General features: G+C 29.6%; 1 protein-coding gene across 1 annotated transcript in view; it reads right to left on the bottom strand.

Annotated features, from left to right (window-relative positions):
• LOC142318903 (uncharacterized) overlaps window positions 1-27,882 on the bottom strand; it is a 479,132-nt gene that overhangs the window by 27,580 nt on the left and 423,670 nt on the right. The window contains exons 3-4 of the mRNA XM_075355553.1: window positions 20,478-20,585; window positions 11,627-11,791 (exon numbers count right to left, since the gene is read on the bottom strand). Coding sequence (XP_075211668.1) covers window positions 11,627-11,791; window positions 20,478-20,585 — 273 coding nt within the window. The remainder of the gene's footprint in view (window positions 1-11,626; window positions 11,792-20,477; window positions 20,586-27,882) is intronic.

The following is a 27,882-nucleotide window of genomic DNA, read 5'->3' as shown; positions in this document are numbered from 1 at the left end:
TCTTTCTGGTAAATCAATAAATCATTATTATGTTCTGTAGTTTAAGAATGGATTATAAATAAAAAAGAAGAAATTTTGGAAGACTTGGCGCAGAAATCTTTTAAAAAATATTTCTTTCAAATGCTTGACATGGTAGTGAAAATGATATCGTAAAGCAGTACTTATGTAACTATTACAGAGCAGAAAAATTATAACAAAAGCAGGTATAATCATTTTGAATACATAAGCACGCGTTGATGTACATCATGTTGATAAAACATCATACATAATTAAAACATAAATTAGTGGTAAGCAAACTTCTTACACATAGATGTTAATAGTGTTTATAAAAGAACTTCTTGGTTCAAAAAAATTGTAATGAAATAATGGAATCAGTTAAAAGCATCTGGTATTCATATTTATATTCGTTATATTATTAACTTTTTCATCGCAAATATTTGTTGTGGTTGGCACCACTGCGTGCCCTTCACTGCATATCTAGTTGGCAGTCTCATTGTGTCATAGACTGTATTGTAAGCTCTTTCGTTTTTATAGAAAGCACAATTAATGTGATATGTTTTTTCTGTGATATGCGTGGAACTTTACAAATTTCCACCAATTGACAATGTTGAAGAAGAAAAAAGATTAATTTTCTATTTTCTAGATGGCACTCTAGTGCATCACAGCAAGTGTGTCTGTGTGGCATTAAACATTTGGTTTCAAAACAGGTGTATTGAAAGACGAGGCCCACCAAGAAGCCAGACGTGACCCCCTACAATTTTTTTACGGAGGCATGTGATAAACATGATTTATTCAGAGAAAATCCATGGCATCAACCACCGACAAGAAAGGATTGTTGCTGCAATAGCATCCATTACACCCGACGAGCTGGTGAGTACATGAGAAGGGCTGGATTATCATATGGATGTGTGCAGGGCAATGAATGGTGCACGTATCAGTGTAAAAAACTTCAGAATTTACCCTTTCAGAATACTCATATAAGTGATACTTTAAATATAATAATGCTATTTAAATAATACTTGAAACCAAAGAGAGTTTTATAAGTACTTTAATCTAAACTAAATTGAAATAATATGGAAACTATATATTATATGTTTTTAAACAATATTTTTACATTTAAAATGTTAACATTGTTTCCTACGTTATCATTTAACAATTTAATGATTTTCCCCATTTTTTAAATTTGTTTAGATTATATACACACCAAGTTTTAGGATTTGATGCTGGCAGTGTCATTGCGAGCATCCTTCCGTTTAAACAACTAGCTGGAATGAGGAGTGGGATTAAAGCTGACAGGACTGATATGCACAGGTTGTTGTTCCGAGAATGGCAGGTCTGCTGGAACCTGTCCTCCATGGGATGATGGTCACAGCGTCTGATCCAGCAGGTTGAGCCTTGGATCAACCGCAGCTTTGGTGAAGTCACCTAATGGTTGACCTAATTTTTGTCTGGCCATGGCATGTTATGCCAGGAGGAGAGCTGATGCCCCTTTTGCCTTTTATGTTGAGCTCGATACAACAGAACACATCGTGCTCGACTGCTGGATGTGGGCTACTGAACATCGCTCCTGGGAGTTGGTGACTGAGCTCCTTACAATTGATACAGTCATAGCCTGTATGTTATCAGGGGCAGTGAGGTTTTGTGTGACAACTGACTTTGTAACATGGATACTCCAGCACAAAGCCAGGCAGGATAGGGTGGCGGGGGGTTGAGGGACAGCCCTCTGCAAAGCTGCCATTCATCTGTGCTTGCACAAATGGGTGGCAGTGATGAGGCACTGGGACTCTCTCATCCCTTTGCGAAAGAGATCGAGTTCTGGTGTGAGTGCCCTGCACAGGGTTCTCTCACTAGAGGCATTGGTGTCAAGACTGAGTCCCAACTTCTGGGGTGGGATCCAGGAATGACATAGTTGGGCTTGGATACCCTGTTCTAGGGATTAGAGGCGGGCAATGAAAAAGATCTAACCGGCGGGCTGAGATGACTTATGGCGGGTTGTACTAGACTTATGGCCAGCGAATGGGGAGGCCCCGTTTGAGTAGACAACCCCCTTGGCTGTGCTTTACTTTGTTGTGGATCTGGTCCGAGGGGGTAGGGTGAAAAAAAAGAAAAGTTTTTGGATTTAATGTGCACATCATGATTTTACACTCTGTGCACATAATATGGAAGTATGCTCTATTTTACCAAATATTAACACTTTAGTTAATAATAATTGAAATGTTATAAGTAATCACGTTTTTATTGAAATGTGATCATTATAAGTTACAACATGTAATTCCTTTAATATATCATAGATTCCACATTTATTTACTACAGAAATCAACCATAAATTTATAAATTATCTGATTTACCAATTGCACCAATAAAAACTAATTACCACAGTAACATAAATAAATATAATTCAGAAGCCCATACTGACTTTCTTTACATCACTGATTTTCATTTTATTTTATGATTTTTTTTTTTAAAGGAATAAATGTTTATTTCTGAACTATTGTAGTGGATGCAAACAAAACTAATGTAATTAATTGTAATTTTTACTTTGTCATATGTTTTAGAAATTTTCATCATAGAGTAATGAACTGATAAAAAATTATAATAAACTTTTGTTCAGCCTAATACGTTAGTGTTTTTTCTTTTAACTAATTTAAAAATTCATCTTAATTCCTTTATGAGTAATAAATATCTACATTCATCTAAACAATAACAAAAATAAATAAAAGTATCTAAAAGTAGTAATAAATAATAGTATCTAAACAATAACTAATATAACCTTCAAAACTCTCATCACTATTCCTTCATATATGTTTATAATGTATACCTTTGTATAAGTGAATAGATTTATACTGTATTCATTTTACTAATGAATTAATATTAAAAATGTTTTTCTATTGCAGTCAGCAAATAAAAAGTTTATTCATATCATAATATAATTAATTACACTATACATAAATTGGTAAATTTGTTATCTCATATCTAAAAAAGAAACTGATCCAGTATTTATTTATTTGTCAGAAACAAGGAAAACTGTAGGAAAACTTTCATTAGGACAAAATATCAAAATACAAAAATTATAAATAATAAACAGAAGTTCTTATGGTTCATATGAATACTTATAAATTATTTTATAAAATAATTTCATAAAAATAAGTAAATATATAAGTAATGCTTAAATATATGTAACGCTTTAATATATGCTAAATATCTAGTATGTTTTAAAGTACAAGTTTTACAAAGTATGCAAACACTTCAAGTTTATCAAATCAGTTGCTACCATGAAGGCCAAACTATCATACTTGTAGTATGAAGATAGTTGCGTTAACCATTTTGATGCAATTCTTATGAATTGATTATTTTTGCCCTATAATTAAGAATTTTATTTACTGAAAATCGGTCTACACTAACTGTTTACTAGTAAAATAGTATTATTATATTACAATCAAGAAAGAAAGTTGAAGAATTCAAAAGAAATCAAATCATTAATATCATATACACTATGTTTTCCTTTTTTTGTTTTACTAATCTACCAACTTACAATAACTTTACACTATAATTTGATTTGAGTATCATGATTAATATTGCCTCTGGACATTTGTGATTACTAATTAATATTTTGTATGGTAAATAAATGTATTCAATGATTGGATTATCATGACTTAAATTTAAACTAATTGCACTGTGCTTCTCAATTAAATGTAACATAACTAATTTCACAGAAAGTGTTCTCTTCAGCCAAAATAGTGATATTTTTCTTCCTCTATTAATACAATTTGCAAGATGATAAGTTCTACAGAAATGATCAAATTAAATTTGTTTACAACAAAATCAAACACATTGTTTCCTTTTTCAGAATATTAAAAATGTGTAAGCTTGTCATAATTATTTAATATTTATTTATGAAACTTTCTTATATTTCATGTCAGGTAATCTCTTAGTTCTCCTTCAAGTTACAAAACAGTCAGCTTATTTGAATGGTTTATGTGTTTTGTATGTATTATTATCCTTTGGTTTGTATCTATGAATATTCTGAAAAAGTTAGTTATTTATTCTTTTATTTGAAAGAAATAACGATAAAAACGACTGTCATACCATGCAACAGAATTATTTTTCATGACCACAAAATTTTTCTGTACAAGAAATAATATTATGTACACATTGCTGTTTTTTAGTAAGTTATTGATCCACATAAAGATTTTCCCATCTTATTATAAACAAACTTATATTATAAAAATAATAATTTGTTTTATTTATAAAAAAAAAACAAAAAAAACAATATTGCTTCATAGATTCAGTATTGTTCTGTCTATGAATTTTTTTTAAATTTATTTTTTTTTAAATTTGGTTTGGTTTGTTGGTTTTAATCTTCACGTAATGTGTGCAAATAGTATGTACTCAAATGTAATTAACACCTTCTATATTATTACTTTTTTTGTGCTGTATTTATTTGTTTAGCATTTCAAAATTAGTTTATTTATTCTTTGCTAAATTATTATTTTTGATTAGTTTTACTAATAATTGTATGTTCTTTCATGATGCTACAATCAAGGATTTCCATGGTTTCTCTGATCAAGGTATTAACTTGGACTAGGTCCTTGGCAAGACTGTAAACTACTTTAATCTATCCTGATGATTAAACCATCCTTTTTATCTCTCTCTCCTTTTTCCCATCCTTGATCCTTCTCCACTATCAGTTTGATGGGTTTAGGTCCAACTTCATTGCCGGCCTCTGTGGCTAGAGTGGTAGCATCTGGGCCTTTCATCCGGAGGTCGCAGGTTCGAATCCTGGTCAGGCATGGCATTTTCATACATGCTACAAATCATTCATCTCATCCTCTAAAGCAATACCTAACGATGGCCCCGGGGGTTAAACAAAAAAAAAACCAACTTCATTGGATTCTTCATTCTGAGGATGCCAGGATATGCAAAGCCAAAAAAATCCTTGACATCTGGGGAAGGAGAAGGAGTATTTGTAATTATCCTAGACTCTTTTCTGTCAACTGGTTTTATGAAAAACCTTAAAGTGCCTGCAAGATAAATAGGGCCCACTTCCAAAAATCAATAACATGGTTTCCTTTCATTCAATCAAACAAATAAGGCATTTCTTTATTCTTTGGGATAGAACAACTATGTATTTCTAATATGATTTCTGCAATGCATAATTTATGTATCGATTTAGCTATTTCTTCTTCAGTAGTATTCAATTTATAATTGGTGTGCAGCAGATTTATAAAAAAACTTTTTTAATAATTTTATCTTATAGCTTCCACAGGTGATACTTTCACAGATTGAGGTAAATCAGTTAATTTTGATCTCCTTCTAAATCTCCTTCCTTCAACACATTCTTCTATTAATTATTTTACTATATTATCATACAGTATATCATGTGAGCCAATTAATTGATTTCTCTGTTTTGTTAAAGTTTTCCAAAATTTTTTCTCTCAATTTTATTCCCAAAACATCCTCATTACTTACTTTATCACTTCACTTTACATTTAGCATCCGCTTATAGCACCATATTTCAAAGGAATAAAGTTTCTTTTTTCTTCTATTTATATCTTGTTTGTGTTTAGATGTAAGTTTTAATAGTTTCTTCTGAGTTTCAGTGAGGGTTCTATTGGTTGTAAACAGATTCTTCCATAAAGAGAATGCTATTTTTTTTTTTTATCCTACAAAAGTTATGTCATTTTTTGCTTCAGCCATAACTGGTAATATTGCTTTCCAAACATGTAAACTCTTTACTTCAATTTTTTCCCCCTAATTAATATAATATATAAGTTTCTAACCTCACATGTAGTTATTTATTTAGTTTAAAACTGCTTTTGAGTTTTAACAAAATTGTGATCTATTAAATTAATAAATAACTCTTTTAATTTGTTGATATGTGAAAGACAATTGACAATACAAACCTTATGTATGTAATCTAAAAATCTTATGTATGTTAATAACATACATAAGAAACAAAAATATATAAGTTGGGGATGAAATAACACAAAGTGTCCAACGACACTTAATAACCAAATTTAAAAACTTGTGAGTCCCGTTTACCTTTGATGGATGTTGGTATATTTAGTGAGTAATAACCACAATAACTTAGAAAAAAAAAATATTTTAAAAATAAAAAAAGGCTTATAATGCATTTATTTGAATAATTTAAACTTAAATATAACTTACCTAAAAACCTTAACCTAAGAAACTTAAATTCATTTTTAGAATATTGAGACAAAACAAATGGCTGGAGCATTCCATGTTAGCTAGAAATTAGCTAGTTGAAATATTAATGAGTGCTGTAGAAGGTGAAGTGCTGAGTTATCATAGTAATTAAGTAAGATGAAAGACTCACTAATTTGTTTAATGCAACAAATAGCTTATACTTATTTAAGAAATTATTAAACAAAAATCTGAAGTTTAAAATTTTTTATTTCTCTTCTGTTGAATATTATTCTGCATCATCAGTGAAACATGAAATGCTCCATATATAATACTTCTCTTCTATTTTAAATAAAAAAGGGAGAGATATTTAAAAAAGTAAATAAAAGTAAAATGAAGAATTATCATAGTTTGATTTCCCATCCATAAACATTTGCCACATAAGTTCTCCCACCCTGTCTCACTGAGTATAAAATCTGTTTTGCTGCACACTTTTATCTCATTACATAGTACATCATATGTAATCATGATACATGATACGTAATCACATTCTTAATAATTAAATTATATTGTTACAACGTGCAATCATATTCTTTATTGATCATTTGTAAAAACTTGTAATAATTATAAATTGTAGTTGTTATCTAAATTTTCAGTTTTGATTTAATTAATTATTTATCCTTAAGAAAGAATACAAGACCTAAATCTGGACCATTGAGTTTGGCAAAATATACTTCTGATAACTTTGAGTATAGCTAAATATTTTTGTAACTAATGAGAAGGAAAAAATGTTTTAGATGAACCTACAGGATAAGCTGCTACCTCAAGCTCCTCCGAAGAAAATGCTGTGTGCTCCTAAGCAAGAGCTAGAGTAGTAGCTGACCTATTTCCTAAAGTACCAAATAAGAGTAGAGAGGGTAAAATATGTAAATGGGGGGCTGGAGGACTGAATGACCCTCCAACAGTGGACTTATTAGATCCACCAGAGGTAAAAGTAAAACTATTTTATCTCTGGTCACAGCAAAAACACCTCTGGTTTACAGTCAGGAATAATGTAACTTTTTATTTAATATATCATTAAATATATACCATAATGACAGACCATAAATATTTCATTTAATATATACCGTAATGACAAACCAAATCCAATTTTTTAATAAAATATTTTTTACAAACTGGTGCTGCTGTTTTCAAACTGGGGCAAAGATATTTTTATGCTCAGAATTCTTAGCAATGAATTAGATGGTAAAATAAGTGCAATTTTATGACACAATTATCTTCTTAAAGGCAAATCAGAATTTTACCAATGTAATAATCAAAAACGAATCCTAGGCAACACTACACAGATTCAAAAGTAAAAATATCATGTACTTAATGATAGGAATCTCCTTCTTCCTTCTTTTTTTTTTGGCGTAAGACAAAGTAACGTTATCAGTTCCACAACTCAATATTACTAAAGTAAACAATTAAAAATAAAGTTAAGCAACAGTAATATAAAGCAACAGCATCGATGTAATACGCGTATACCGTTTACTAAAGACGAAATAAAACCATAGTAAAATACAATATTAAAAATCTAATTTAAAACAACAAAATTACTATCTGGCATTTGCCAAAATGGCATAGACTGACAAAAAATCTTATAGTAGTAATCAATGTACTCGAATACAGATGCACGGCATTAAGAAATAGTAAGACGTTCGATAACATCGTCATATTGCCTCCTAAAATATTTCGAAAACTAGCCCCTAGTTTAAACTTGCAACTCAATCCCGCCTTAACAGACACAGACCACAAGTTATGTGGTGTACCGGTAGTTAGCTGTCACAGCGAACACAGACATCTGCGTCGGTTTGATTCATGAGTTTGTCCATGAGTAAGTTTAGTGAAAATAGTTGAGGGTCAACATGTTCCCTCAACCGGGAAAATCAAATGCATTTCGTTTCCTCCATGAATCTAGTGAATTTCTCGGTGAAATGTGAATCCAGTCGTTTTACACCACGATTCTAAACGGGTAATTATGTTTTTGGAGCAGCTTCTCGCCAGTAAGTAAAGTTCTGGTGTGTAAATGGCAAGTTAGTGGATCGCGCTACCACTCCTGTCGTATTGACCAAATGAATCTTTGAATCCGTTCCAATCCGCTTTCTCGACCACTCATCTGCATAGAAGACTCTTTAAGGCAAATCACCATTACCGACTGAGATATCAACTGGTATGTGATCGCTTCCAAAGTAGTTTTTAGACTCGCGCCAGGTAAGGCGTGGTAGTAGGAAAGCTTAACTCAAGGATAGATTAATGAACGAAAATGTAACTGAGGAAGGTGACATAAACGTGTACGACCACCGTTCAATAAGCAGAGATTCAAGTTCTGCCTCAGTCGGATCAACTATAATACCTCGAGAACATGAAGATGATATCCACAAATATTGATGGGCGTTGAAATCGCTAATTATTAAGCAGGGCAAAAAAATATGTGAAAACAGATTGGACAGATCTTTTTCACTGATATCGAAATTTGAGGAAAGATATAAGTTCCAGATCTTCATTTTAAATGGCGAGTACCTTTACTGATACTGCTGGCATGTTTGTAGTCAGCAGAATCCGTGTGGCTAATACGATTTCTTTCAAAACAGTCATACCTTCACGTCCCTTACCCTCAGTTGTATAGTCGCATCTATTGCAGACGTTACCGCGAACAAACACTTCATCCTGGGGACGGAAGTGAGTTTCCCGCAGACGCACTACTAAGGATTTTTCTTTTTTAAGTAGGGTTTCGATATCCTCAAGGCGAGAACGGAGGTCACAAACATTCCGGTGAATAATATTTGTACCCAGAATAAATATTCTTTCTCTGTTATATATAACATTTTTCGTGCTGATTATTTATAATAAATTATCCGGTTTTTCTTTTTGGTTTTATAACTTTTGGGCTTTTTGGTTTTGGCTTCTTCGGGCATTTCATCAGCCACCATATCTTCGAAGAGACCTCGAGGTGGTGGTAGGGATTTGAAAGTCTGGGTGGGTGGAGATATCGTACCAGGCGATGATGTTTAATAGATCCATTCTCGAGGATCTTAATAGTTTGCTGTGTAATTGATGCAGCAGGGAGTTTATGAGGTGTTGTACTGACTGAAGTGGTTTTCGGCAAACCTCTATCGGTCTTTCTAGTAGAAAAAGTACCTTCTGGCCTTAAGCATCCCAACCCCGAAGGGGGAAGACACCCACCTTGTGACGTTATCGGAAACCACACCACCCCTTCCGTTCCAAGCCCTGAGGGGCTTTACCGGAGGTCGTCTTTAGACCCTCTAACTGATTACATCTCACAGTCATTAGCCAGGCCTCGGGATGCCACCGATGTAAATGCCTCGGCAGACATTTGCATCAGTAGAATAAATATCAAATTTCGCATTCATATAGGCTTCAAACGGACATCTTCACATCCAACCTAAAATGATTCCCTCAAACTAACTGACCGAAACCGCGGAAGCACGAATCCCGCGCCTACTAAAGATTTGACAACACCGTTCGTGACTGTGAATGCCTCAGAAAACGAACGAGTTTAAAGTTAAATCAGTGTTACACTCATACCAACCAGAATTATGTTTTACACAACATAGAAATTCAGACCTACACCCAAATAAGTCGACCAACTGAGGTCACCTAACAAGGGGAACGCAACTTCATTCCGGTCCGCGCAAGAGAAGGGGACAAACCCCGCACCACCACCCGGTCCCATCATGGTATCTCGCGTGCCATTAACAAGTCACGATCAGGACCGCCACCAGCGGAGGGAAGCCACGCCCCCGGTCACACGGGCTACTATATCCCCGGCAGCATAGCCGCCCCTACCAGTGGGAACCCCAAATCGAATCACAAACAATACCAGTATAACCATGGCATGACGCCAATGCGCCTATCTCCAACCAATCCAATGCTTAAGCTGGAGCTTAGACAGCAACAGTAGCACCCAAATCCAATAGGGGGAAGACATACATACCTTCTGGCCTGTACTCATGTGCAATAACACATGTGAGGGACTTTACTTGTCCAATAAAGCTTCTACCAATTTGGTCAGTTCTTTGAACGATGTGCATTCTTTTTCTTTTTATACGTTGTTTGAGAGAGCCTGAACAAAACTAATACAGACTGTACAGAATTCCTCATGCTTAGGAATTTTCTGTATTCCCTACATGCCACTTTCTGTTCAGTACGAATCTTCAACATATCTTTTTCTTCCTTATAGATGGGGGCATTCTTCAGACCTTGTTGAGTGTGGACCATTACAAATTACTCATATTTCTACTTCAGCACATGTGCTATCATCATGTCCCGTACAGCTCCAACATACACAAACTTGTTCCTTTGTGCAACCAATTCTGTTGCGGCCAAAACCCTGAGGGGTTTGGTTTATATGATCACACACAGACATATAGGTAACTTATATATGGTCAGGAACGGTTGCACTACAAATGGTTAGAACTAGTGAGAACGTTGATACATCAGCACCATTCTCCTTTCCCACCTTCTGCACAAACATGACTGACTGTAGTGATAACTCTTTTGTAATTTCAGTAACTCAACATCAGCCAAGTCACAGTAAAATATCACAATGAATATCAATATGAAGTGATTTTTCATTTCTCTTCTTAATAAGCTGAATATATGATTGAATATTAACATGCCACGTCCATTGAAATATATTCGGCTGAGCAACTGACATCTTCACTTTATTATCATAGAGATTCCCTACTTAGTGAATATCATTACTTTCAGAGAAAATGACTTTGGCTTTTGTCTCTTGTATTCAGACACTTTAAATGAACCACAAGAAAAACTGGGACAAATAGTGGAAGGTAAAAATAAATGTAAGCCATGTTGTGCAACATTAAATATACATTGGTTCAACTCAGGAGGGGAATGTGAGCATAACAATACATATATATGGTCCAAAAATAAATCAGTCATGAGCATAGTCAAAGTAGTTTGTAAATTATTCAGATTTAAAAAAAAAATATGAGGAGTTACAAGGGTTTGAAAACAACAGTTTATTGTTACAAGAATGTAGTATGGGTGGGAAAACATAATTATTAAGCAGCTGTCAAAGATAAATTATACTTAGTGTATTGTGAAAGGAAGTACTGAAAAATGTGTGATCTATTCTTATAATTTGATATCAGTCACCAGTAATGACTCAAGTTTACATGAAACCTGATCAGATAGAAAGTCAAGCAGTACTATTATACCTTGAATGAGGTATCTAAATTAAAGACTTCCTGTTGCATAACCTTAGTATTTTAATCACTAGTCTAAGGCAAATAGCAATAAGCTTAAATGATGTAATATGATCACTGCAATAATATAATTATTACAACTGTAATACTGGGAAAATTATTATAAATCTATCAACACAATAAATTTTATACTGTAACAAAATAAATAAAAATTAAAAAAAAATTGAAATATTTATTAATAATACACTTACTTGATAAAAGGGCGAGGACTAGTTTGGTAGTTACAACAAAGCTGTATGGTAGGAGCACCTTGTCCCTGGATGTGATCATTGCCAGCTGAAGGACACTCAATACACAGAACAAAAAAAGGAGCAATGTGCTGCCAATCGCAACATGTCCTGCTATTTTTACTGCAACTGAAAACAGGAAATATAGAATCTAAATTTCAAACAATTAATATTTATGTTTTTTGTAAAATTATAAAAAATTGACAGAAAGAAATAGTGTACAGAAAAAGTGAAATAAAAATAATTAATTTTCTAGAAATAAAATAAGTAGTACTATTTTACCAATGAATAAACAGTCCATTGCATGTGTGAGCATGTACCAACAAATGTGAAAACTCTGTCTTAGATTTTGATTTCAGATTCGGATTAAGTATCATTAGCGGATTACAAAAATACTTGAATGGCCGCGATCAGCTGTCAAGTTCACCTCAAAATGACCATCAAGATTAAAACTTTTTAATAATCATTATGCAATAATGATGTAAGCTATCAAGTTAGTTCAAATGCACTAATGTAAGATTTACTAAAGTGCATAAAATATAAATATCAATTTTGTAAATTAATTGAAAGACTCCAAAATGATGGAAAAACTGACTTTCTAACAATTGAAAAAAATATATGTATATAAAACCACCAAAACATAACATAAATAAATTATATTAATTTAGCATATGCAGGAGGACCCCAACAGAGATTTATTTAAACCATAACAAACTCATTTGCACCAACTGCAGATTCTTAAAACAAATGTTTAAATTTAAAATTAGAGAAATGTGTAATTTTTTAATTTGTTACAATTAATGATACTGAAAAGGAACCAACGTTATATAAAACCATAAGTTGTGAATAATATAATATGTGAGTACTGGTTAATCAGCCACCAAATAATGGTCATATGAGCTAGGGAACTTAAAACATAAAAATAATCTCTTAAATTCTTATATAGCCTTAATGACATTATTCAACTAGCAGTAATGAGCAGTATTTGACATTATTCACATAATTGTATTATAATTATATACATGTAAATACTGAGATATACTATACATACTTTACATACATATAAAATCTATTTATAGCAATTCGATTAAATCAAACAATATTATTCAAATATATTATACAAACATGTAATATGTTTTTGTTTTGAGGACAACAAAAATGTACAATTTGACAAAGTAATTTTTATTCAGATGCAGGCTCAGCAATAGCTCTTTTAATGCTGTGGTAGAAAGATAATTTTATAAAGAGTGATGCAATTCTCTTTTTTATGTATGTAATCATATATTTTTCCTTATTTAATACTACAGACTAATTACAACAATAAATAACATTTTTATTCACTCAGTAAAATTGATTTACATGATAACTGATAACTGTATATATATATATATGTGTGTGTGTGTGTGTGTGTGTGTGTGTGTGTGTGTGTGTGTGCGTGCGTGTGCATGTTTATTTAATAAAACAACTTTAAAATCATGCAGGAATATGAAGGAGCAATAAAAAAAGGACAAACCAAATTATATTTAAAATAATAATAATAATAATTATTATTATATTATGTAACTATTATTATTTTACACAAAACAATTTATAATAAATTAAATGATTAAATAATATTAAAAAACATCACTTTTAAAATAATTTTGTCATATCTAGCTATCACACAAAGATATAGTACAAGTGTCATCAGATTTATACAAAAACATTTAGTTTATCAAATTGTCAGATTGTTACTTGAATATCAGAGCTCTAACATATCAAAGAAAACTCTCATGATAAGCTGATTGATGATGATGATGATGTCAGAACTCACTGAAGAAGCAGCGGGTTAGTTACTCATCAGATTGTCTTAGCAACTGCATCACAACAGCAGCTATAACTTTGTATAAGAAGAGTTTGGTTCTTTCATCTGAATTATATGTATCAAACTTTGGCAAAGAACTTGTAGAATTTTTCTAAGTAAAGAACTTTTCATGAAAGAATGAACATAATGATATCGGTAGTTTTCAATAAAACTAATATATCTGTGTGAATAAACTGAGAATACTAAAGTTAAAATTTAGTTTTCCTTCTTAACTAAATCCTAAATTTATAATGTAACTTTTCCAGAATTCTCCTGCTCAATATCCATTAGAGCAGGAGACATTTCCACAGAGCAGTGACTATTTAGCAAATATTCACAGGTATCTGAAGTGGTTAACAGCATATCCAACCATTTATTGGATACTTTTTGGTAGTATTTTGCAAACTAATTGGATTGTGAATAGAGAGATAGTACAATAAATATAAAATTTAACTATTCTAAGCTGTGACATGAATTAAAAAAATCCAAATGAAAAAAAGAAAGAAATTAGGTATTAGGATAAATATTAAATCATAAAATTAGTCTAAAATTAGACAGCCTATTAATAAATATTGTAATCCATAATACTTATTTTGTGGCTATGTAGTTTCAGTTAACCTAAAGACTATAATCTAAATTCTACCTATTGAGAACTCAGAGTACTTTTTCCATGACATCTTTGTTTTGCATAAAAGTTTGAAAATCAGCCTGTTGTCTTGATTTTTACTTGTTTGCTCAGGTATCACAAAAAAATCAATCCAATATTAATAAAACTGTAGTAGTTATGAACATTTTTAACCCTAATTAAAATTTTAGGTTTATGTTAACTTAAAAATCATTTAGAAGGAAAATCCTTTTGAGGGAAAGTAGTTTTTTGCATTTACTTACTCATGTTGCGTGTGATAAAGATTAAAGGAGAAAATAATTAAGCTCATAATACTTACATCAAGTTATGCAAAAAAATATATTTTGAAATATTGTTCAGAGAGAAACCCTCACCTTACAGAATTTTTTTTTTATTATGAGATTTACTAATCAAAGTTTTAAATTTTAAACAGTGTGTGAACTGGAAATCAGAAATCCCACCCCATTTTCTTTTTCAAACAGTTTTTTATGATTTACTCTTAGAATATATATTTCAAGAGAAAAATATCAAGACACAAATCTAGGAAAAATTTTTTACAATTTGTTAGGATTATTTTTTTTGTAATTTCAAATGTAGCTCTATACTCCTCAAGTAGAATAACTTGTATTTTTTTTCTTAATTACTTGATGGAGATATTTTAGGCAACTGATATCATGGGACAAGCTTTAAAGAAAGTAACATTTAAATCTGGCAAAGCATGTCTTACCCAGCTATTAATAAAAATAAAAAAGTTAAGAGACAAAAAACAAAAAACAGAATACATATTTTTTAGAGGTGGGTAATAAATTTTAAGAATTTAAAAAAAAATTCATATACTTTACAAGTAAAGTTTTCTCTAAATCTAACACTCTCTTCAATAAAGGCTTAAATAACAAAAAAAAAATTTTTTTAATCTTTTCAGCGTTTTTGGTCTGGGGTCTATGTTTAAAAAAAATTTGTAGACATTTCTTTATAACTCTATATATTAAGCATAAACTTTCAAAAAATCATTGAAAAATATTTAAACTGAATAGAGATAGAGCAAAAGAAAAAAAAGATATTTCAATTTTAAGACCAGTATATACACATAAACACATGCGCATGCACACACATTTATTAATTCATTCAGAATTTCATCTTAATTTTATTTACATTTTTGATTAAAGAATACCTTAAAATATCATGATTATTAAAAATCCAAACTGTTTTTTTATGATATCCCTAACCCTAACAGATTTTGAAAAAAAATTAATGTGATCAGTGTTCCACATACAGAAATATTTGAGCCAAATTTGAAGAAAATTGGTTTCGTCAACCCTGAGATAAAAAGCCAAAAGCAGTCCGACACAAAAATATATATATATATGTTTTTTTTGGTTTAAATGAACAAGTAAGGACCTAAAACATAAAATTTGCAACAAACCCAATACCTCATTTTTGAAAATGTTAATACTTTTTTAAAATACCAAAATCTAATTTCAAATATGACAATTTCAAATATCACATCAACATTTATAATCTGAGAAAATTAACCTTTGTTAGTAACTGATTGGTATACTGTCATATAATTCCAGTAGATGTTACTAACAATTTTTACAAGTACTTTTCCAGAACCCACCGGATTGGTCTAGTGGTGAATGCATCTTCGCAAATCAGCTGATTTGGAAGCTGAGAGTTCCAGTGTTCGAGTCCTAGTAAAGTCAGTTATTTTTACATGGATTTGAGTACTAGATCGTGGATAACGGTGTTCTTTGGTGGTTGGGTTCCAATTAACCACACATCTTAGGAATGGTCGAACTGAGACGGTACAAGACTACACTTCATTTACGCTCATACATATCATCCCCATTCATCCTCTGAAGTATTATCTGAAAGGTAATTACCAGGGGCTAAACAGGAAAAAGAAAGTAATTTTCCAGATATTATAATGCTATAAGGTAAAGTTCTGACCTATTATAAAGTAGGTCAGAATTTTGCATTTAATACATTTTAAGGTACTATTCAATCCAAAAACGTGAATAAAATTAAGATGAAATTCTGTAAGAGTGTGTGTGTGTGTGTTGATATCTATTTCGCTTATGTCTTTTGAATAGGAAAATGTGTAAAATTTGGTATAGTGACTTTTTTGTATGGAAACTGATGTAATTAAATTTTTGTGCCAATTTGCCAATGAATCTATCAACTGATAAACTGGCATGACAAGCTACTGTTTGCCAAACAGGTAAACAGATCTATGGAACTGATCAATGGAAAAAGTGTCTTTTTACAAGAGTCTCTGGGCATTCTGCTTGAGGATATTTATATTAATGCATTAGGGTTTGCTGATGATTTAATTATTTTAAATGAGAATGAAAATGATCTGCAGTGCAAGTAACTCTTTTCTGTGAAATGTCAAGGGCGTGTTCCATTTGCTAGAATTAGAAATGAAGATGTTCAAAAAGATTTAAACAGTTTCTCCTTATAACAAAATTTTTGCTTACCGAGAGAAATGAGCAAAACATTTGTTAAAAAATATAGGGCTAAAATACCCTAACAAACCTTAAAACTATGCACTGGTTGTAAAAAGGAAACATTAGAGGGGCGAAACAAGTCTATGATCTGAACCAAAGAAGAAATGATGACATGAAATTTTCGTGTAAGTAGGACAAAAGGCTAACCCCATGATAAGGTTAAATACATTCTGGAAGCTTTCATATCACTTTTCCTAGCTTCTTTTTTCAACTTAATGATAAAATATGTTTAGAATATGTCATGAAGTATCCTATATTTGAATTTCTTTGCTCTCTGATTAGCTTACAAATTTCAACAAAAAAATATTTGATGTGCATTTCAATCAATTAAAAATGTTGGATTTTAATTCTTTTGAAAGCAACTTTTTAATACGTTTTTCTTTTTGATTAAATCCGTTTAGTATACGAGTATCTCTTTTTTTATTTTGAGAATTAAATATAATTTATTTCTGTATTCATAATTCTTACACTACAAATGAGATGTTGTTCCCTTCTCTGCATATGATATAATTTCATTATTAATAAAATAAAAATAAATTTAAATAAATGTTTTATTTAATTTAATTTTAAAATAAATTTAGACTCTTTCTGAAATTTGTGCTATTGTTCTTGTTAAAGTTCCTTGAGAATAAAACAGAATTATTATTTTTTTAACACAAAAAAAAATGAATCTAATGGTTTAAATGTTTTAATAAGCATACGATTTGTGACACCACTATTACGAATATAAAATAAATAGTCAGTTTTATTTTGAGATTAAAAACGAATAAAATGAAATGATACATTAAAAAGTCTTCCATATTTCAAGCATTGTGCAATAACTAAAAACTATTTATCATAACAACCGTTTTCAACAATAACGAATAACTTAGTAAAGTTATTTTTGAAAATAAAAACAGTTAAAAATAATTATTTCTAAAATATTATACTCTATATATTGCTATAATATGTTTTCTTTACAAATACATTCAATGTTTATGAAATAATGTTTGCAAACTATTTAAAATTAATGAATCATTCATTATTATGAACAATTTAATTTTGCTATTAATTATTTTAGAATAAATAAACAAAAAATAAAAAAGTAATAATGTAAATAATGTAGAAAAATAAATGAATATAAATTTAACTTTTACAGGTGATTTTAGTGCAATTTAAATCTTTGAAAAATTAAAATACTTTTAAATTACTTATTTATTTTATTTTCCTATGTGTACATTACGATCTGTTCAACTAGTGAACAATAAGCAATCCCCCCATGGACCAATATATATGAGATGTACTTTTAATTTAATTAAAAGAAAAAAATATTCACTGTGGTGTTTATCTTATAATAATTTACAATAAATTTTTGAAAATTCCACCACTGACAATGCACTTTTCAACTCGTTTCCTTACATTTTCTATCAATTTAATGATATCTTCTTGTTCCTTGATAAGGGCAGCAGCATTGAGAATGCGAGCTATCAGTTCATCATGTATATTTACTTTTTGTTGTAAACCTCATATTTCATTCATCCCTGTAAACTGTAATCTAAGGAAGTAACGTCTGGTAATCTAGGTGGCTAATTTACCGGGCCTCTACATCTAATCCATTTATCAGTAAATTTTTCATTTAAGAATTGTCTTACTTCATTCGTGAAATATGTTGGTGCTCTATCAAGTTGATAGTTCATTTCAGTTCATTTTGCTAGTGAGAAATTTTCAAGAATTGTAAGAAATTCATTGTTTAAAAATTCCAGATAATTTCATCCTGTGACACGTTATTCTAGTATGAAGAGGCCTGTTAATTGGTTGTCGATTTCATGTCATACCAAAGGTTCACCGAAAGTCATTGCTGGAAACTTGATTCAACTACAGCAAGTGGGTTTTCTTCAGACTACTAATGTGAATTCCATGTGTTGTTAATTCCATTATGGGTAAAAAAGTAGCTTCATCCAAAATCAGAATAAATAGAATTAAGAGGTAGTTTTTGTTATCTCATTGACAAAACTATAGTCGTCTGGCATGATCACCAAGCTGAGGGTGATGAACTTTCTAAACATGGTAAGGACATAGTCTGTTCTGAGTATGCACTTTGCACTTTGTGGAATATTGAGTTGTACAGAAATTCTTCATGTGCTTATTTTAGGACAAAGTAAGCTGTACCACCTGAAGAATATTTTTCCTTTCAACAAGTACCAGTTGACTTCAGATGAAAATGAGTGCTGGGAAGTGGGCCATTCTCACAAAAATACTACAAAATACTTTATGGTTTAGTACTAAAAAATGCTATAAACAATTAATTAATTGTTAATTAATTTTTACAAATTCATAACATTTTTCTGTTAAGTTTTGATCTGTTTCACTTTTAATAGATAATGTTGATTTTCTTTTTGTTTTTCATAGGCTTTATTACATCAGTTTCTCAGAATAAAATCTGATAATAGAATTTACAGATTTATTAATCACTGAACTAAGTTATTGTACTTCAATAAAAAACATGTTTTTAATCTGCGAGATTCTCTGTTTTCCAGAGGATACTGTGAAAGTTAAGGGAGAGATATAGTTCTGGGACCTGTTTTATACAATTTTTCAGGCCAAAAAACATAAAAAATCATAAAGACAAATCATTAATGATTTAAAAATTTCAGTATGACTTCATTTCACTGGGAGAACTAAATCTGGGCTAAATTTTTCGCTAGCTGTAACTTGATAACAAAGTGTTTCCAGGCATATGTTTAAATGAAATTTTTCCTTACGTCAACTTCTAGAAACATTTCTGAAATTATTTCCCTTTCCTCCTGAATCACTGTGTATAAAATACCAATAGATATTTTTACCTCTTAGTGTTATAAAATAGTGCACTGTGTATACCATCTTCTCAAGAAGGAAATTAACAATATAATGAGTATTATCAATAAACGTTTTTATTTAAAGGAAAATTCAAGGGATGATTCCAGTAGCCAAAATACTCTGGTAAGTCAAGCATTTAAATTTTGTAAATAAGCTATTTAGCTTAATTATATATATATTATTTTAACTATAACTTTAATTCTTCTTACAACAAAAATGAATTTTTTGTAAATATAGTTTAAAAAATGTATGTTAATCTAAATAAGATCTTTTTTCTACATTAACAAATTATGGAAATACCGTTTACAAAGAGTTGCATTCAATTTTGCAGTAGTGAAAGTAGTATTTTTAAATTCATCAGTGATATTTAATTTATTAAAGTAGGATAAAAATAAATTAATGCCAAGAATATAATTCTGTATTTTCTTGCAATTATTTAAAAAAAAAGAAAAAAAAGGAATGATCGATATTAAATGTCAGTTGTAATGCAAAAAAAAAAAAAAAAAAACATTCAAACATAAATGAGGAAGATCCATCAAAACAAAAGGTATGTTTATTAAATTCAATATTATATGTTTTAAAAATAGTATATAAATTTATTTTTTAAAACAAAAATGTAACTGAAGAAAACATACTGTGATCCAAAAACTTAAAAAAAAATAAATATAAAGTATTGATATAATTTTATTTACTTAAAAAATAAGTGATAAATAAATTTTGTAAAAATTATTAGAAATAAATATGATAAACAATTTTCTTTTTTATCCTTTAACTGAACAGTAAATATAAATGGTATGTATTGGGTAAAATAAAGACAGGATGACTGGTTTTCATAAACCACTTTAATTTCAATTAACTGACACTTCTTTTATCTTCAAGCAACACCTTGAATCTTGTACATTTTTGAAAATTTTCAGATTAATCCTATTTTTTATTAAATTTTTATTTATAAAATTTTTAAGAATTAGATTTTTGGGAAGAATTTATGTTTTCTTTACTCACCAACAGGCCTGAATCTTGATACTTCGTCTCCACATTTCGTTCTGCCATAAAGTAGTTGCTTGCACATTTGCCAAGGTCCGAAGTAGCCCTTCTCTGCCGCAACCCCAGCTGTAAACAATAAAACAATAAGAAAAAATGTATTTATTTTGTAAATTTATAAATGATATATATATATGAATTAAATTATATATTATATATATATATACGAATTATTTTACCACCAATAAGAAATTAATTTTGAAATTTATTATATGTAATTACTTAATACTATAGATATTTTTTATTATGCAATTATATTACTATTTTATAATTTTATGCTTAAATTTGATACCTAAAAAGCATCATAATAAAAAAACAAAAATGTAAAATTATGTACAAGATTTTTAGTATAAAATATTTTAAAAGAAATAATAATGATTGCTATTTTAACATTTTTATTTAATTTGTTTTTCTACAATTTCACAAAAAAGACTGCATTAAAAAATCCACTAATTCACAAAAGTCACTCACAACACTTGAACACTCACAAAAATCATGAACACTTGAACTGATGCTATCATAATCACTACTGCCATCTGAAAATAAAATGTTGTTTTAATTATTTGATTCTTCTTCCCATAGAATATCATCTTCTAATGTACTGCTAATGCAACATTTCTTAAATCCGTGTCTAATGCTAACTGGTATTATCGAGTTCCATGACTTAATAATCCACTCACATAACAAGCTCACAGAAGGTTTTTTTTATTCTTCCACCAGGAGTTAGCTGATGACTGTTGTTTTGCATCGCACAAATATAATTTTTTTTTAAAACATTATCTTCAAAAGGTTTATCCACAACCTGTAACTGTGAAGTCGTACCATCAAGTATTATAATTAAATCAATGTTTAGTTTTTTTACTTTCAATTTTAGGTTTTTGGTCTAATAACCCCTGAATGCTTCTAATATTAACATGGATCACTATTTTCTAAGAAATAAGTTTCTGAATCAGACTTTCAGCCCATGTTTGAAAAATCCTCATCCACAAAACGTTTTTCATTAATTATGTACTATTATTAATAATAATAGTAGGTGATAGTAATAATTGAAGGTGGTTATTACTATAAATATAAACTGTATTAAATCCACCATTAGAAATAAAAAAAACGAAAATAAGCTATGAAATAACTTAACTATTAATAAATGTAGGAAAAACTTTTGACTGATATTCAGGCAAATATGATATATACTAACAGAATTACTTTTATTAATTATAAAAATAGATAAATAAAAAGAAAATAATGAAAGAAAATTACATTATACACTCATAATAAAAAAAAAACTAAAATAAACATTTTTTATAATGGTAGTTTGCTTACTTAATCACAAATATCTGAATGCTTAATTCTAGAATAACATATCAGGAACTTCAAGTATGTTCATACCATTACATAACAAATATTTAATACAGGAACTGATTAAAGATTATGCTGTTATTGATACTGACTCTAAGCATGAAGATTTTCCAGTAATTTATCAATTTGAAACCTTTTTCTCTGGTTCCCAAGTAAAACTGTAGTATTTTGCATACGAAGAAAACAATAAGACACTAGCAGACTAGAAATTCAGATGTCTGAAGAACGGACTATGTGAAAGTCCCAGAATAACCAAATGGAATGTATTAAAAGAAAGTCTTTGTTGTTTAATTTATGTTTAAATAAGTGTGCAAATATATTTAGATATAGTTGGTTTTTAAAAAACTCTTTATTAAATTTTATTATTTCCACATAGTTTCTCTTTATGTTATTATAACATCATTTTATGGTATAAGCTGAGATTAGTTCTCCTTTACTCAATAATTCAATTAAATTCAGTAAATACTTTTGTTATATTAATCTGGGAAAAATTCCTATTTTTCTCCTCAATCATTTAGTCGTTTAGTGAAATTCTTTCTATAATCTTCAAAAGCTGTATTGAACACAAATATCATATCCTATATCTTCAATTACACTGGTCAACATAAAATTTGGAACTGAAAAAAGGAGTAGGAGTTCTATGTAGCATTTTATATGCTGAATCAGAATAAGTGTTTCAAAACAATCCATCACGTAAGTTACAAGCCCTTGAATATATTTGTTTCCATCATTTGTGGAACCAACAATACAAATAAGTTAGTACATCTGTTTGCTTATTCACATCTGATCTATATTGTGATGCATGCTGTACATCTATATTTGTTACATAACAGTCGAATGATGTAATTTCCATACATGTATAAACATGTTAGTGAGTCAAGTAACAAGTAATTCAATGCAATGAAAGTTTCTTCAGTATGAGTTCAGCTCTTGGTGTGACTTGCTGTATTCTTTAGTTCTGGTAGTGGTTTTATCATACACAAATTATAAAGATTGTTTCATAAGTGATGCCATAAATTTACTGAATGATTTTTTATGACAGAACAACTTTTGGTATTATTTTATTGAACATCAAAATTTGTTAAGTTTTGTGTGTGTTTCACACTGTGTTTTATTGCACTCCATGGTGAAATAATTTTATGAAGTATCTTAAGTAATTAAGTATTTATAAATTAAAACTTAATTATTTTTATAATTATGAAAGTATTTCGTTTACTTTCAATCATTAAAACATTTTGAATTTAACAATAGAATAAAAATCAGGCTTGTAAAAATTCTCCAAATATTTTTTGTTACATTTGCGGAGAATTCACCAAGAAAAGTCAACAAAAACTAGTATCGAATCTGCTGAAAACTGTTTATAAACATTATTTTGACTGTCCCTTGGGAGGCCAAGATAAATTCTAAACTTCACATGTAGCATGCATCAAGTGCTACATTAAATTAACCCAGTGGTTAACAGGATAAAAAGAGCATTTGCCTTTTGGTGTACCTATAATTTGGCAAGAGCCTACTAACCATTATGATGCCTGCTATTTTTGATTAACAAATGTTAATGGTTTTAATTCAAACAATAAAAGAGTATTGCATACACAAATGCTTGTTCAGCTATGAGACCAGTACTTTATGGTGTTGATTTACTATTTCTGATTGGTCCAACTTCTTGGAAAGAAAGTTGAGGATTCATCAGCTCAACCAATGAATCCTCAACTTCAACAGATATTAATTACATTCCAGAAGAATCAAATACTTAACCTCACCTCATCACACAAGTAGAACTGAGTTACCTAATGTATGATTTGTATTTGTTGAAACAACATGGAGAACTCCTAGGTTCATGTCTTAAAGAATGGAATTTATTAAACAAGAATACTAAAATTTCAGTATGTAGAATTCGAAACGAAAATTTACTGAAATACTTTAGAAGAGATGGTTTAATTTGTTCCTGTCATGATGTTAGGGGGGCTAATGTCTGAACTGAACATTGAATATGTTATTCATGATCGTTGCTATATTTACACTCATTAAAAAAAAGCTTAAAGGCAGTGTTGTTGCATAACTTGAATAAGTTTTTTTAATATATGACAAAAATTTTAAAAGCTATTCAGTATGATGGACACTCATGGCAAATCATTGCTAACCTGAAAGCAATAGGGCTTCTTCTCGGTCCCAGTGGTTTTATGAAATATATGTGTTTCTTGTGTTTGTGGGATAGTTGGACAACAGATAAACTCAACACAGTTAAAGACTGGCCAAAAAGAAATAAGTTTACCCCAAGAAAGGAAAACATTGTCTATATTTCCCATGTCAAAGCAAATCATATTATTTTACCACCTCTATACATAAAACTAGGCCTGATGAAGAATTTTGTAAAAGCATTAGAAAAAGGGAAGATGGCTTTAAATCTTTAGCTAAGTTTTTCACAACTAAGTGAAGCCAAATTAAAAGAGGGAATATTCATTGGGCCACAAATAAGAAAATTAATTCGTGAAAATATATTTGACAGCAAACTGAATCCTACAGAACTAGCAGCATGGAAGTCATTCACAGATGTTGTTACTAGTTTTCTTGGAAACAAATAGCTGAAATCATGATCAGCTTATAAATGAATTCTTAGTGAAATACAAAAATTTAGGCAGCAAATTGTCGTTGAAAACTCATTTTTTACATTCTCACTTTGATTTTTTCCCTTTAAACTTGGGTGACATCAACGATGAACAAGTAGAAAGGTTACACTGAGATATATTGGAGATGGAACAATGTTATCAAGCCAGATGGGATGAATCTATGATGAGTGACTGCTGCTGGATGATTAAAACAGAAGACTTCACTGAACACAAAAGAATTATATGAAAAAAGAAATTAAGATAAACGTAAATGTCTGCAAAATAAAAGTAGGAATTTTAATTCTAATTTTAATTATTATTATTATTATTATTATTTCTGTATTCTATTATTTAAGAAGTTTCTCAATATTTTAAAGGGTTATAACTAAAAATCAAAGGGTGATGAAAAAAACTGGTTTCATTTTAAGATTCAGCATAAAAAATACATTCTAATTCATCTACATTTATCTGAGTTCCAAATTATTATTTTTTTTGTTGATCTGTGTTATTATCTGTAAAAAACATACCAATCATATTTTCCTCCATTGTCAAATTAACCACTAAAAACAGAACAGGTATTTAGATCTTTAGAAAGATTCAGCTAATAATCTAAGCATAGTAGATTTACATTACCAAAAATGTTGTATTGATTGCAACTACTTTTCCTTCTTGGACCTAATAAATGATTTTTATTATAATCTTGAAGAATCCAAGATATATGGAATATGCTGGGATATGTAGGTGGGTTATTTTGCTAAATAAAAACTTATTCATTATAAAAAAGAGTGCATATATAGCCATGTTAGCTTCATCAGTCTGGAATATATTGGTAATTAACAACTGGCTCAACATAGAACCAATTACATTATTTTATTCCGCCAATCTGTTAATCTTTTGTATATTAAGGCAAGTGCTTAACTGCTTTGCTACGTTTGAAATTCTAGTTATAATGAAGAGTTGTAATCTAATTTCACTGTTTAATGTATAAAAAGTATTTCCTGCAGTGTATTGCCATTTGATTTAATATAGCTATTTTATAAAATATTACTTACATTCAAAAAAATATTTATATTATATTTCATATACAAGGCATATGAAAAATAATATCTCTTTTAGTATTTTTTTTTACAAAGTAAAATACACTAATTTACTACTCTATAACATTAAATTATGTTTAAATCAAGTGAAAAAACTTTAGGTTTCAGAAATGCTCAGCAGAAAAGGACAAGCTTTCTGCTCATTGGCTGTAGATTTAATAGAGCAAAAGTTAGTAAACATATGTAAACTATTCGCTCCTTATCAAAATATCTTCATGGTAAATTTAGCCATCATATTCAGTACAGTATCTGTATATTAGTTGGGATTAGTATGTTTTTCCTGATAAGCACTTCAAAGTTTCTAAACTTTCTAAAGTTTCTAAAATAAGTAGATCTGTGTTCTGCAGATCATATACAAGGGTGCATATGACGGTATATGTTGACGGTTTTTATCAGCTTTCTTAGATTGGACTTACTAAGATGTGATATACATACACTGTACCAAAATGAGGAAGAAAGGATCAATGGTTCAGAAAAAAAAACTGATAATGAGAAAGGATGCCTATCTACAGAGATGTCATTGTATAACTTCAAGGCCTTAAGCAATTAATGCCCATCTTGCATAATTAACAATTTTTCCCAAAATCTGTTGATAACAGTACATAACAGATACAATAACCCAAACACTTAGTAATATTGGAACTATTGTCTAACCCCCAAAATTGTAAATTTTGTAAAAAAATTAAACTTTTCAACTCCAACAAAAGAATAAATTTAAAAAAACAAAAAATCTTCAGTGAGAAAGTAATTAAAAAATATCAGATGTGATGCAAAGCTGTATCATTCTAATGCTTATTCCAGCGGCTAATTTAGAATGAATTTGTTTCATTCTGATGTTAAACATTAATTTTGTTCATGGGAGATAACTTGATGTTCAATATTTTAATTTTTAATTAAAAAATCTATTCTAAAGGACAAATGGCTATAATAAATAGTTTACACAACACAAAAAACACACACACACACACACACATACATTTTAAAAATCATTTATTTATTTTTATGTACAATTACACTGTTGCAAACTAACTCTTTTATTATTAATAATCAAAAATGAAAATACTTTAATGTCGTTGTAAAAAATCAACAAAAACATGGACACAACAAAAAACCCCATTCAATTCGCTCTCTGATAGTCACACAAAGAAGAGAATTGAATGTCCAGCTGTCCAAACAAGCATATTCAACTTACTAAATCTTAAACTGTAGTATATATACTGAACTTTTTTCTAGAAAAAGTTTCAAAAGAAACTTTCAAAATAAAATAACAGTATTGCCAATGTATACAATCCATTTTTTTTTTTTAATATTTCTAAAGTAACTTGCATTTCAATTTAGGTTTTTACGTAACCATCTTGTTTTACCTGTGTAAATTATTGAATATACACAAATAAAATATGATTTTATAAATTTTGTCTTTTAAAATTATTTTCAGTAATTAGCGTTTTTATTTATTAAATGGATGTTTATTAGGTAAAGAAAGAATAACACGATTTTTTATCTACTTTTCGTCTGTTTTGCTTAAAAAAAAAACCATTTTTAAAATGTTGTATTTACTTTTATTGGTAGTATTTATATTAATTTTCTCCGAATTAAATTCTCTACAAGTTTCGTTATTAAATCTTCCTCATTTATTAGTGATTCAACAAAGCTATTGTACTACAAACCTAAAAAAAAATTGTTTTTCGACACCGAATTTTGTGTATTACGTCGGATATTTTAAAAACGACTGAAGTTACATTCTGTTTTATCCTATTTCCCAGCTCAAATTACATAAAAAAACCACCAACTTTACTCCTTAACTTGGGTCCCAAAAATTACAATAGGGCTTCTTTTTATTAGAAGAGCTAAAATCATTCGCTAGCCATAATTCGAAAAAAAGCGTTTACAGACCTATGTTTATATGAACGTTTTTTAATTATATCTGTTTCTTCGTGGGACACGCTGTATATCCAAACTTAAAAAGTTTTAAAATACAGTAAAATAAACGTAACAAATTAAGGTGACATAAAAAAAGTTATTTTTTTTATTTTTTTCTGTTGTTTTGGTCGTGTGAAAAGTGAGAAGGTTGTAGTTTTTATTTTTTGTAATTTCATGAGCAATTTGAAAAATTCGAAATTCAAAATGATCCATGTTTATTATTATTATTATATTGCATAAGAATCAAGGAAAATAATTATATAGCAAATTAAAAATGCAAAAAAATGTTCCAGCAAATAATTCTTGAAAATTTTGGCGAGCTTTCCTCCCGGGTAAATGATAAAAAGTATTATTTGAAGTAACACGAACGAATTAAGTAACTCTTAT

Source organism: Lycorma delicatula, chromosome 2, assembly GCF_047948215.1.
Source record: "Lycorma delicatula isolate Av1 chromosome 2, ASM4794821v1, whole genome shotgun sequence".
NCBI classification, from domain to species: Eukaryota; Metazoa; Arthropoda; class Insecta; order Hemiptera; family Fulgoridae; genus Lycorma; species Lycorma delicatula.
The sequence above is the reverse complement of the archived record's forward strand: the minus strand, read 5'-3'. Positions and strand labels throughout refer to the sequence as shown.